Source organism: Hemicordylus capensis, chromosome 4 (assembly GCF_027244095.1).
Source record: "Hemicordylus capensis ecotype Gifberg chromosome 4, rHemCap1.1.pri, whole genome shotgun sequence".
In the NCBI taxonomy this organism is placed as follows: Eukaryota; Metazoa; Chordata; class Lepidosauria; order Squamata; family Cordylidae; genus Hemicordylus; species Hemicordylus capensis.
In genome coordinates, this window is record NC_069660.1 from 66,062,852 (window position 1) to 66,077,109 (window position 14,258).

At 42.7% G+C, this 14,258-nt stretch overlaps 1 protein-coding gene across 6 annotated transcripts in view; it reads right to left on the minus strand.

Moving 5' to 3' along the window:
* SRGAP2 (SLIT-ROBO Rho GTPase activating protein 2) overlaps positions 1-14,258 on the minus strand; it is a 320,834-nt gene that overhangs the window by 104,578 nt on the left and 201,998 nt on the right. For all 6 annotated transcript variants that reach the window (XM_053245714.1, XM_053245710.1, XM_053245711.1 and 3 more), the window contains 2 exons: positions 3,087-3,302; positions 1,097-1,225 (listed from right to left, as the gene is read on the minus strand). In XM_053245714.1, the coding sequence (XP_053101689.1) occupies positions 1,097-1,225; positions 3,087-3,302 (345 nt within the window). The remainder of the gene's footprint in view (positions 1-1,096; positions 1,226-3,086; positions 3,303-14,258) is intronic.

The following is a 14,258-nucleotide window of genomic DNA, read 5'->3' on the forward strand; positions in this document are numbered from 1 at the left end:
TGAGGAGCATCAAAACACCTATATTCTGAAATGACAAGTCCCGGGGCGGGGTGGGCTACACCATATGTTTTTTCTGGACTGGCTCTTAGTTACCCAAGTCCATTTATGGTTTGTTTCTTATGCATTCCTACACCAATGTAACATTAAGAAAACAGGACTACAATTTAATCAATTATCCAACTGTAATGAATGACCTCTAGTCTATTCAGATAAATGAAATGGTTTGATTTTTGTGGGTTTTTCAGGCACACTGCAAAACATATTGGTTAAATGTCTCTCACAGCTCCTTTGACTCATCATCTGATGAGTCAGCATATAAAAGCAGTGGGAAGTATGAAGTATTTGATACAGCATCACCTTTTACTATTGCAGCATCACCAACTCCTAGACAAAGCAGGTATCCAGTATGAATAGGCTTACAATTCAAAGTACAGAGACTAGCAAAGGTCTCCAATAAATACTTTAACTCTGCAGACGTGAATGTGACCTCTTTGACTTTATGACTGGCTGAATAACAAACAGTGGAGAGCAGACAAAAGATGAGGAATTAATTTGTTTGTAGGCCCCTGTTTTCACTCTCCCTCAGCCGCTTACCCTCAAGGCTCCCTGATGACTATTTTTAACCTTGATTACAGTACACTATTACAGCTTGCCATCAAGAAACAGAGAAACGCAATAGTGTAATAGTGTCCAGAAGCAATCCCTGACCCTGCTCGAGGAAGCAGTTCAATACAGTTAATGCATCAGTCCTGGAGGAGGATACCAACACAGCAATGTTTTTGTTAACAAAGCTCTAAAAACTCACATCTTTTCCAGCATCCCCCAAATTAGCTACTGGATTAGCTATGAGCCTGCTTACTTCAAATTCAGAATTAAAATGTTGTAATTTGTTCAGTTAGCATTTTATTTAATCAGTTTAGTGCTCAAAGGTTGTTGTCCTAGCACTGTTGCCCTCACAAAATTGGCTGAAAGCTACTCAGAACACAGGTACCTAGAAGACAATTCTGCCATTCCACAAAGACTGGGTTAAAGGAGAAAGTACTACTGGGGTACCCAGCAACATTTAAGACAGATACCCAAACAAGAATGCACTTACATCAATGAGATCAGACAGGTCATGGATGTAATACTTGAACACAGACGCATTCGTGGCCTCCAGAGCCAGCAGGTATTCATTCCGTGCCTTAATAGCCTTTAGTTTATTTTCTGTGTATTTTGCTTGGCGCTGAAAAGAAAACAAAAGGGTTTGATTTTTTCAAATAAACAATGCATCATAAGATTTATAAATAATAGAACTGTTGGGTTTGAACACAATCTAGATGATCCATGAAGATAACACAGCCTGAGGATGGCCAACTGGTAGTATCCATACAGCAAGATTATTCTGACTTATTCTCATAATTCTGCTTGCAGTTCTGGACTGGCACACCCTGAAAAACCATGCAGGGTATTACTTAGCTCTGATGCTGGTACCAAAGATTAGCAGGAGTAGCAGGCATCAAGGAATTAATTGTAAATCCCTGTTTGATAGCAAGGTTCTAAGAAATAACCCAGTTCCCTGGCCAGATATCAGCCACTCCTCCCTTGTGGATCACATAAGTAGAGCATTTAGGTTTTATCTGAAAGGCCCCCAATCTGGATATTTATCCTGGAGGAAATAAAGTTCTCAGTAGTTTCAATGGAAGCTCCCACTTACTCCAAAGTAAACAGCAGCTGGATCAGGACCATGGTAGGGGTAGGATTAACCTCTCCAATGCTGTGGTTCCGATCTGCGGAGGCCCTACCAAGTTGCTATGAACTAAAGGAAAACTATGCCATTCAGGGCATAGCACCTTGAACTTCATATGTTGCTTGGCCCTAAGCCCTCTTCAAAAGAGCGGGAGACAGAGAAGCTCTCTTAGCCCTCTAACACAGGGATGTTATACCCGATATTCTAGACTCCAGTTGTAACCATCTATGAAGCTTCAGAAGAAATGAGCAAGGGGAACACTCAATCTCAAGAGATAAATCTATTAGATTCAAAGCAACAGTGCAAATCTCCCTCAGAAAATCTGCCTCAAAATTCAACACTTGCACTAACTGGAACTGCTCTCCAATTTCCTACCCAAACTTCTTAAAAGATAGCCTGTATCCATATGCTCTTATACCTATAGTTTTCTTTTATTTAAATCAGTTGTGTATGCCCAAACATAAACACATCAAATTCTCAGCTTATATATTGCGAGTCTGTTCCATTCAAGTAAGAGAATCCACAAAAAGTCACCTATCTGCTGGTTTGCTAGGGAGTAAGAAAAAAGAGAGAGAAATGCCATTAGTAGCTACAGCAAAGACATCCCTTTTGTCACACCTGATTTCCCCACTCCACCATATATAAAGTGGATTGACATACTGAAAGTATGACAGTCAACTCCAGAGATGCCTGGGAGATCACCCCAAGCCAGGCTCAGAAACAAGTTTTAGGGGCTGACTATAGCCCACCTCTTAGGAGAAGCAAACTGTACAAGCCCCTGAATTATTCTCAAATTCGGCTTAACACATGAATGGAGATTCCAACGCTTGGCTCTGAAGTTACTTTTGAAGGGCTGTAACCCTGGAAAACCAGGGGAGGAGGAGGAAAATCAAGCCCTCACAAAAGATATCCCAGGATCAGAGGGTCCCCAATGCAGGGTGATCTCCTCCCACTCCATTTTCCAGGGTGCACTGTATTAAAACTAGCCTCTTCACTAAGCAAGAGAGACATTTCTCCCCCATTTTGCTAGAAAACTGCATTTTTGAGCTTCTTATTGACTTGGATGAGAAACCAAGTTATATACTATTTGGGGGGAAATGTCTTGTTTCATTTCCAAGACCATCCAATGAAATCCTGAAGAAGCCCGTTCATATCTGGACAATTCCCAGATCCTAAATCATGAGCGATTTGGTCAGGTTAATGTTCTGACATTTTCCAATTACTTAGTACTACTCCCTTAAAACTTTGTATGCATACTGCATTGTGAGTTCCATTTATGGGGGAAAAAGCTTCAGCAGGTAGTATGGAGGATGAGGAAAGCTACTCAGCAATTAACCCTGCTATGCTATTCACCCACCTTCTCTTTCATTTTTTCAATCTTCTTGACTGAGCTTCGTCGGACATGTTTTTCTTCAAACTTTACACTGGAGGCTGAATCAGGGGAGCGTGGGGTTTGCTTGTCCTCTTGCTTCACAGACTTGCCAATCTGCTTTTCCTCCTGCTTTTCCGCCTCCTTCAGCTTGCTTTGAGCACTGATGCTGTCAGCATTATACATGTGGTAGGTCTTCATTACCTGCAACAGACAATTATCAACAATAAGGTCTAGCTTATTGCCCGGACAGAACAGACAAACAGCCTGGGATCAAGGTATATCAAGAACTGCTTCCTCTTGTATGAGCCTATCTGTTGTTGAGATATGCAACAGTTACAGCTTAGAACATATAAGATTAGAGATGTCAAACTCTCAGCCTGTGGAGATCCATGGTCTGGCCCCTGAGCAGGGGACAGGAATCAGATCAGTACCAGCACTGCTGTAGCCGAGAAGCAGCCATTATCCAGGCCCTGTTGCTGCCACTGCCACCAACATGTCCCCTGTCTCCCCCCTCGCCAGCCCTAAAGCCACTGCCACATCCTGTCTTCTCCCTGCCATCCACACTGCGCACAAAAGGTGCTGAAGCTGCAGGCCTTCACAACGGCATCCCATCTCCCCCCTCGCCAGCCCTGCAGTCACCACCACTGTGACCCCTGTCTTCTCTGCCATCCCCACCATGCACCAAAAGTGCCAAAGCTGCAGCCTCCACAATGGCTCACTTGCTGAGCAGCTTGGCTGGTTCCTTCCTCCTCCCTTTTGCTGTCATGCTCCCCCCGCCCGCTGGTTCTCCTTACAAGTAGTAGTTGGGGTGGCCCAAGCTGAAGAATAAGTGCAGGAGGTGAAAGGGCTACACCCCTTCCCACTATGTCACAGCTTATGATCAGGTCAAGTACCATGGCTGCGTAAAAAACAAACTATTAACACTATTTAATAGTTAATTGTAATTATTAACTATTATTTTATTTCCTTTAAAAAATCTGTCAATACATATTCGTATATATTTCTTTTTATGTTATTATTTAATTAAGTTTTATTGTGTAATTTTATTTCCATTTTGGTTTATGTTACTTTTTGACATATTTATTATTCCTATTTTTTATTATATATTATTATTACTATTTTTCTTATTAATAAAAATAATATAATATGCTTAAGAAATTAGTAAATATATATGATCTTTTTTGTTGGTACGCTGTGTACACCACCACCCCCGAGGTGTACTGGAATCAAATCTGACCCCTCACCCAATTAAGTTTGACACCCCTGTATTAGATAGTAAAAAAAAACCCCTGCCAGTTTAAGTTCAGAGTTAAGGCTCTCTCTCATTTTGGCTCAAGCTCCACAAAACTGGGAAACTGGAACCCAAGTATGATGCCTTAACAGATGCGCTATATGATAGTAATGATGTTGTGCAATGTTTACAAACTGCCCTGGGGGTGGAAATCCACCCCAAAATCCAGACGAGGGTTAATTGTAACATACACATGTAATCTGCTGTAAGGTCAGAGGGGGCACTGTAACAAGGAGTTATAATGAAGGGAAAGGTGTTTGCTTCTTGTATCTTCCCTTTGTTCTTCCTCCAGGGTACTCTGAGGAGCAGGTGGAAGGGCATGGGTGGGAAGGTGGAGTGGCTGTGGTCTATAAGAATAACATCTCCCTTACCAGGATCCCTGTCAAAATGTCTGACCATATTGAATGTGTATATTTAAGTTTGGGGACCAGGGATAGATTGTGACTTCTTTTGGTGTACTGATCACCACGCTGCCCAATGGAGTCCCTAACTGAGCTGACGGATTTGGTCTCAGGGCTGGCATTGGAGTATCCCAGGCTTATTGTGGTGGGGGACTTCAATGTTCACTTCGGGGCCAAATTGTCTGGAGCGGCTCAGGAGTTCATAGTGGCCATGACAACTATGGGCCTGTTCCAAGAATGCAGCAGCCAGGTTGGTCTCCGGGTCGTCTCGGAGAGATCACATTACTCCTCTGTTGATGGAGCTACACTGGCTGCCAATAGGTTTCCAGGCAAAATACAAAGTGCTAGTTATAACTTACAAAGCCCTAAATGGCTTAGGCCCTGGGTATTTAAGAGAACGTCTTCTTTGCTATGTGTCCCACCGCCCACTGAAGTCATTTGAGGAGGTCCATCTCCAGTTGCTGACAACTCGTTTGGTGGCTACACAGAGACGGGCCTTCTCTGTCACTGCCCCGAGATTGTGGAATGCGTTCCCTGCTGAGATACGATCCTCCCCATCTCTGGCAATTTTAAAGAAACTTCTGAAAACACATCTCTTCAACCAAGCTTTCTTAGCTTTTTAAAACTTGTTTTTAAATTGTTTTGGCTATTTAATTGGTGATTTATGATGTTAATTATTATTTTATGTAGTTTTGTAATTTTTGTTTTAATTGTTAATTGCTTTTAATGGTGTTTTAATGTAAACCACCCTGAGCCTTTTGGAAAGCATAAAATTTCAAAAAAAAATACAATAAATAAATAAATAAAGTAAGTAAGTAAGTAAGTAAGTAAATAAATGGTATCAGAACTGATGCATATTGCTGGTCACACACTCAATTTGGTCTTTTACTCTGATCTGGGTGGTGTTCCTTGGGTGGGGACTCCTGAGATTTCCCCACTGTCATGGACAGACCACCATTTGGTTAAGGTTGTACTTACAAATACATCCCACTTCTACAGGGGTGAGGGACCTATTAGGATGGTCCACCCGAGAAAGTTACTGGATCCAACAAGAAGCTTTGGACGGATTTAGTATTGGTTCTGCCAGTGATTCTGCTGATGCCCTGGTGGAGAACTGGAACAGCAAACTCAACAGGGCAGTAGACATGACAGCTTCTAAGCATCCTCTCTTCAAAATTGGTTCATGGTACTCCGAAGAATTATGGAAGCTGAAGCAGCAAGGTAGAAGACTGGAGGGCAAGTGGAGAAAGACTTGGCTCGAATCCGACAAGATTACAACATAGAACACATTTGAAGACCTATGCTCTGGCAATACGTGCTGCAAAGAAATGATTCTTTTCTGCCCACACATCCAGGGTTGTAAGAGGACTAGTACATGCCCTTCCTTCCCTGAATCGGAATTTGGGACCATCAGTTACCCATTGTGATATTTTAAATGAGCTTTTTGTGGATAAAATCCCTCATGATAAGGCCCCACACATCACAGAATCTATAGTGGAGCGATCCTCTTAAATGGTGAGCTTGGATCAGTTTCAGTATGCGACTCCTGAGGACGTGGACAAGCTGCTTGGAGAGATGTGGCCTACCACGTGTTCTCTTGACCCTTGTCCTACATGGCTTATTTTCTCCAGTAGAGAGATTGTTGGAGAGAATGTAACAGACACTGTTAGTGGTTCTCTGAGGGAGGGCAGAATGCCTCAAAAGAGGCAGAAGACCTCTTTTGAAGAAGTCTACATTGGACTGCAGAGTTAAGCAATTATAAGCCCATCTCCAAGCTTCCATGGTTGGGCAAAGTAATTGAGAAAGTGGTGGCCTCTCTGCTCTAGACAGTTTTGGATGAAACACATTATCTAGATCCATTTCAAACTGGTTTTGGGGGCTATTGTCTTGTCCCATACCATACTGCAGGGTCCTCTGGGTCTGATGGTCAGGTAAGGCAGTGAGGTGAAGTCCAGGCAGTTTGGGCAGCTTCATGGACAGAGCTATGGGACATGCTGATCCAACAGCAGGCAGAGGCAGACTGAGCCCTGAAATACTGAGCCCAGTCTACTTCTGCTAGGCTGTAGGCTCCGCCTCCCTGCTGAGAGAGCATCTAATGCAGCCACTTGCCTTGAAGCCTGGCACTCCTCCGCTCCTGTTGTTCCTGCCTTGTCTGCTGCCAGCATTGATACATGGATATTGGTGGGGCGATGAAGGAGGAGGGGCTTGTTCTTCTGGCAGCTCAGGCTCTGAGGATGTCCAGGGGAGAGCTGGGCTCCTCGGGCACTGTTACAGGGCTCTATCTCTGGTGCTCCTACCAGCTCCAGTCTGGTGTTGGTTGCTGAGACCAGACTGGGTTCTGGTCCTGTCTCCTCAGAGCTAGCCTCTGGAGTTCCCACAGGCTATCATCACTGAGACTGGGGACTGGATCTGGCATGGGTCCTGCTTCTTCAGGACAGGGAGCCAAGCCCAGTGCTGGCTCAGCCTCATCCTAGCCAGACTCCAACTAGTGGGTACAGGCAGGGCTCATGACTACTTTGGGGTGGAGACTGCCTTGGTTGTCATGATGCATGATCTCCTATTAGGAATTGACAGAGGGAGTGAGACTCTGTCAGTCCTTTTGGATCTTTCAAGAGCTTTCAATACCATAGACCACGATATCCTTCTGGAGAATCAAGGGGATTGGGAGTGGGAGGCACTGCTTTGCAGTAGTTCCACTCCTACCTCTCAAGTACTGTAGATTGGCCTTGCTTGCAGACTGTTGCTCTTCAGAATAAGAACTTTGTTTGGAGTCTCACAAGGCTTCATACTGTCTCCAGTGTTTTTCAACATCTACATGAAATCGCTGGGAGAGATCATCAGGAGATTTGGTGCAGGGTGTTATCAGTATGCTGATGACACCCAAATCTATTTCTCCATGTCAACATCGGGAAAAGGCATAATCTCGCTAAATGCCCACCTGGAGGCAGTGCTGGGCTGGATGAGGGATAACAAACTGAGACTGAATCCAAATAAGAAGAGGTACTTATTGTGTGGGCTCAGAACTCAGAAGACAGCTTCGATCTGCCAGTCCTGGATGGGGTTGCACTGCCCCAGAAGGAACAGGTACACAGCCTGGAATGCTTCTGGATCCAGATCTTTCCTTAGTGACTCAGGTTGAGGCAGCGGCCAGAGGTACTTTCTAACAGTTTCGACCGATACGTCAGCTGCATCAGTTACTTGACATAAACGACTTCAGAACAGTAGTGCATACGCTGGTAGCCTCCAGACTGGATTACTGTGATGCACTATGTGGGGCTGCCTCTGTACAGTCATAGAAACTACAATTGGTGCAAAATGCAGCAGCCAAGTTGGTCTCTGGGTCATCTCGAAGAGGCCACTTTACACCTATGTTAGAGAACTGAAAAGGTAAAGTGTGCTGTCAAATCGATTTTGACTCCTGGCGCCTACAGAGCCCTATAGTTTTCTTTAGGTAGAATACAGGAGAGATTTACCATTGCCTCCTCCTGCACAGTATGAGATGATGCCTTTCAGCATCTACCTATATCGCTGCTGTATATTACCAGCGGGGATTCAAACTGGCAACCTTCTGTTAGTCAAGCATTTCCCCGTTGCGCCATTAGGTGGCTGGCTACCAATATGTTTCCAGGCAAAATGCAAAGTGCTGGTTACAACAACCTATGAAGTCCTAAACATCTTAGGTGCAGGGTATTTTTAAAAAGGCCTTCTTTGTAATGAGCCCTGCTGCCTACTGCGATAATCTTGAGAGGTCTGTATGAAGCTGCCACCAACTCATTTGGTGGCTACTCATGGACGAGCCTTCTCCATTGCTGTCCCGAGGTTTTTGAATGCCCGCCCTGTTGAAATAACCTCCATATCTCTGATAACTTTTAAAGATGATGAAGACACGCTTGTTCACACAAGCTTTTAAATTCAATGTATAGATTTTAACATTGTTTTAAATTTAATGTTTTAATTAGTTTAATGTTTTAATTCATGCTGTTTTACTGTAAACCACCCAGAGATGAGAGTTTTGGGTGGTATATAAGTATGTCAAATAAACAAACAAACAGCTGGTTTATATTAAAGTATGTGTGTCACCATTTTGAATGTAAGCTGCTGTGAATGCACTTCTGTGCAAAAGGTTGGGGTATAAACTAAACCAAAAACTATATTCACACATGTAAACATACAAGCCTGATAGACTTGTATGTTTACTTACAAGGTGGTAAGTAACGCTTAACTCTTTGGATCAGCAGAACTGCAGTTGGGGGAAGCAGTTCTGCTGATCCAAACACATATTATTTTAATATGTTTTGTGCAAAGACCTCACACATCTGCAGGCGACAGATTCCAAAACATTCCAATAGGTTTAATTCACATAAAGTTATTCAGCCTATTATCACAAAGTTATAAAAAGAGCCAAAAGAAAATAGCAAGGAGGGATCAGCAGCAATCCATCTGGAATCTGAGAACACATTGCTTAATATGGATTTTGGGTTAGAACAACAAAGGAACAGCATGTAACGACTTATTTGCTTTCTAGTCCTCAGAGAGAGAAACCTATGACCTCTACAAAAAGGTCTTTTTATTGACTAGGTGAGGTGTAAACAAGGGCAAGACCAACTTTTCCAATCACCTCATCCCACTGTGAGGCAGCATTTCATTAGATCCTCTTCCTCAGATACTTAAAAAATGGTGTTCTGGACCAACATCAACTAGTTTCTGTTTTCTTGCAATCTGCTAGCCCAACATTTTTCAGACAAATGAGCTGACAGATAAACAATCTGCTCTGTTCACTCTCCTTACTCTCATTTGGGCACACTAGTTGATTCCTTTTTTTAGGAGGGCTAAGTACTGTATGGTAAAATTTAAGAACCACTGACTAGAATCTCAACTCTTGATCCCCTGCCACATGCATATGCAACTTTTTGCTTCTTGGCAGCTCCTCACTTCCTAAAATGAGTTAAATATAACACATATATTTTATATATATTTCTAACAGAATGAAAGAAGAGGGGTTGCAGCTCTGACAAATGCATTAAAGTTTAAAGTTCTTTGAAGAAAACTTTCACTCTGCCTTTCTATGGATTCTGCACAAAGTGGTCCCAAAACAAATTGAAACACACAAAAAGCAAAAACGGTTCTGAGGTTCTCAGATGTTATTGTCATTGAGTCCCAGAAGTACCTTAGATATCTAGTAACTACTGGCCTGTAAACATGCTGAGCAAAGAGCAGATGTCTGTTCCAACCTTGAAATCCTGACACAGGCCAAACTCCTGCCTCAAGTTCTTTCGGTTTTCAGGCACCAAGCCATTGAGGCTTGTTTCACCTCAGTTTGAACTTGACTATAATTTTTCTTAAGTGGGATATATGCTCTCTCGCTCTCTCTCTCTCTCTCCCCTTTACTCATTAAGCAATGCTTCTTGGTTACAGAAATAAGTTGCTGTTAAAAAAGCATACCCAGTCAGTATTGAAGCAAGGATTTTTGAATAATTGACATACCAGCTTGGAGCTCTCAAGTATGAATAGATTAAAAAGGAGGCATTTAGAATAGAAGCTGTAGGCAGGGCAGAGAATTAATTCACCTCTTGGCCCTTTAGGGGAAGGAGAGCTGGCACAGGGCAAGAGAAACAAGTAAGATCTCAGTTTTAAATGGCTTCAGGCTGTTGAGGATGCCTTACTGGCTGCCTCCATGTCTGGCAATAGAGCCACTGTTGACTCACAGCTGCGTGCTAGGGTTGGTATCATGGTCAAGGATCATATAAATTACATGAGGATCAGGAACAGATATGTGACTGCTACAAACAGAGTCAGCCAAATGAATATACTGGAGGTCAACAATTTCTTCTTCATTCTCAGCAGCACCTGGAGTAATCCTCGAAAAATGGTCAAGGACTCTGAGAAGACTTCAAAGTGAGGCTTATTTGTTGTGAAGCTGAATACAAGCAAATTAGAATTATGACCCCTATTCTCAGACTGATAATTGCTGAACTCTCAGTCTGAAGAGGCAGCTGCATCAGCTTTCCAATAACTCCATTAAAAAAAACCCCCATCAACATCTGTTGCTAAGCTATAAATGAAGAAAGGCAGATTTATGAATGAAATTATTTGTGAGCATCAAGTAGGTGATGCAGTACTAGCCCTAGGCAGATGTTACACAAGCTGGAGACACTGTACATAAGTGCAGCATCCCCAAGAGTGATCTTGGAACATCTAGACCTGTACGGATGTGCTCCAAAAACCCACTCTCCATATGCACAGGATTTTGTCAGAAGAGACATGTGCTGTACATGAGGAGAGACCTGCCCTATGACATGGAACATGGATATACACAGTCCTTGAAATTGTGAATGACCTCTTCAGATAACAGCATAAGACAAATTTTAGGTGACTCCATGAAGGTAAAGGTAGTGTGCCATAGAGTCAATGTTGACTCCCAGCGACCAGAGCCCTGTGGTTGTCTTTGGTAGAATACAGGAGGGGTTTACCATTGTCATCTCCCGTGCAGCATGAGATGATGCCTTTCAGCATCTTCCTATATCGCTGCTGCCTGATATAGGTGCTTCCCACAGTCTGGGAAACATACCAGCCAGCGGGGATTCGAACCGGCAACCTCTGGCTTGCTAATCAAGCATTTGCCCACTGTGCCATTAGATGGCTCAGGTGACTCCATACATCCCCCCAAAGATTACCTTATCTTAATGCTTAAACAAACATTAAGATGCTTAAAGATACACTTAAAATGCAACTGAGGAAGTGACAGAACAGAAAGACATTCTTCCAGTACAACAGAAGCCTTCACCCACATATAATCAAAGAAGGAAAAACAGAAACTGAAAACTGAGGCAGCCTGGTCAAATTCTGTAAGACCTATGGCCTAGAGATATTTATCCAATCATTTAGGGGTTATTTTCCATTCGTAGAGTACAGTAGTTCCATAGGCTCCACCTAGAAACCATACAAGTCCCAGTCAGACTCTCTCTCAAAATAATGCTAATACCAGACAGTCACAGTGGCCCAAGTGAGACATTTAGCAGCCACTATCCACAACTGAAGAAACACCACAAAACCAAACAGTCCTAAAAATTCCTTACAAATGGCATAACACTGATGCATAGCAATCATTATAACCCAATTGAGTTGCTGCAAACCAGTGTAAATTCTTTTTCCTATATGTACATGCTTGTGGATTTAGTAAGGCTAACTATTCCTCATTTTCCAAGAAGTGAGATTAAAAACCACAAGCAGAACACACCCTCCAGTCTCCTGCAGAGCACTGCTGCTATGTCGCCACATCAGCCTAGTATTCAAAATGCCAAACATCTGCAGCTGGAATTTTAAAAAGTACTAAAAATTCCACTGCACCACACCAAGTAGCTAAGGCTCTGAACTCTGCAACTTTTTAAAAAGCCAAGTCCAAACACTCGGCTATAATAAGACATAACCTCTGTCCCTGTGTGATTTGCTGATTCATATCGGTTTAGCAACATCAATCTGTACCTAGACTTTAGTGATTAATAATGCCAGCTCTGTGCCAGGGTCAATATTCTTTGGTCTCAAGAGCATTCCTGAAGCATCATTTTGTACGGGATGTGGGCAATGACTTTGGCATTGCAACAATCCTCGTTGACTAGGCAAAATCTAAGAGCAGCATGGCATTTTGAGCAATAGCCCCCAAAGAAAACATTTGCAGGGCTCCATTTCTAAAATAGAAGAAATTTGGTCACAGTTGCTGAGAAGACAGATTTAATCAACACAAAACCTATCACATTCCACTGTGCAAGAAGAAACATCCCAGAGCTGCATGTGAACTTTTATGAACATGTTTATTCTTCCTCTCCAAGCTGTGCTTCTTCCTTGGAGCTTGTACTAGCTAGACTGCTGAGCAGAAAGACAGAACACAATAACGGAAAGGCAGCATAACAGCTAAGAGAATGAACTACAGGTTCCTGGCTCAAATATTGTCTCAGCTATGATGACCTCACCATGTGGTGTTAGGCTAAAAGATGACAGCATGTGAGACAAGAGTTGATGTACCAGCATATGAACCATTGATAATATGGTTAATATTATTCAACCTAGTCACAGTATAAAGAAAGGGACCATGAAGGCACTCATGTTTGCCGTAGGCTTTCATTCCTTGATATATCTCTCTGCTAGGCAGCCTGCAGCTTCTGCTAAGCAACTACTGCTGTCTGTATAGAAGAAGCCCAAGTCCTTGTGTTATTCGAAGCAGCTTGGTGTGCTGCTACCAATATCCTCATTCGCCATGTCACAGTGCACACCCCACAACAACTGCCATTCCCATAGCTGAGAATTCTCATCCACCCTCCTGACCCAGAGCTTCTTCTCCATGATGCACAGAGCATGCCGCTTGTCCACAGAAGAATTTCCCAACTCTGACAGAGAGCTTGGCCACAATTATTCATGCTTTGGCAACCTCTTGCTTAGATTACTGCAATGCATGGTATAGGAGGCTGCCTTTGAAAATGGTCTGGAAACTGCAGCTGGTACAAAACAGGCCTGCAAGATTATTAACTGGGACTGGACGTTGTGATCATATTACACCAGTGCTCTGTCAGCTGCTGGTTCCCAGTCTGTTTCCAGGCCCAATTCAAGTGCTGGTTTTAAGCTTTAAAGCCCTAAACCGCTGCTAACTGGGCAAAGAGGCACCTTTTTAACGTGGCGATTCTCTTTATTTAGCAGGGGGAGATTAACTGGCCCTATCCACCCCCAGCACAGTACTTCCAGTTACTGTTGCTAGTGTCTATCTTACATTTCTTTTAGATTGTGAGTCCTTTGGGGAAAGGGATCCATCTTATTTATTTATTATTTCTCTATGTAAACCCCTTTGGAAAATTTTGTTGAAAAGCGGTATATAAATAGTTGTTGTTGTTGTAGTTGTAAATGGCTTGGGACTGGGTTACCTGAGAGAGTGCCTAACCCCATATGTCCCAACCCGAACCTTAAGATCTTATTTGGAGGCCCTCCTCCAGGTGCGCCTGCCAAATGAGGTGAGGCAGGTGGCTGGCTGGCTATCAGGGAGAGGGCCTTTTCGGCGGTTGCACCCCATTTATGGAATAGACTCCCCTAGTGAGGTTCGCCTGGCTTCATCACTTTGTTCTTTTAGATGCGAGGTAAAGACCTTTTTGTTCACCCAGGCCTTTTAAATTCTGATTTTCAGATTTGATCTGTTTTTTAAACTAATTTTAAAATGATTTTTTAAACTGCTTTGTATTGTATTGCATATTTTCTTTTCATCTTTTTGTCTATTATGATTTAATGTGTTATGTGTTTTTTATTGTACATTTTAATCATCTATTGTGAGCCGCCCAGAGAACAATTTGTTATGGGGTGGCCATCAAATAAAGTTGTTGTTGTTGTTAATAATAATAATACGAATAATAAATAAAGAAATAAATAAATGTTGATCTGCTAATTTAAATTCCGTAATTTCTGAGTCCGGATGTTTTTGTCCCCAAA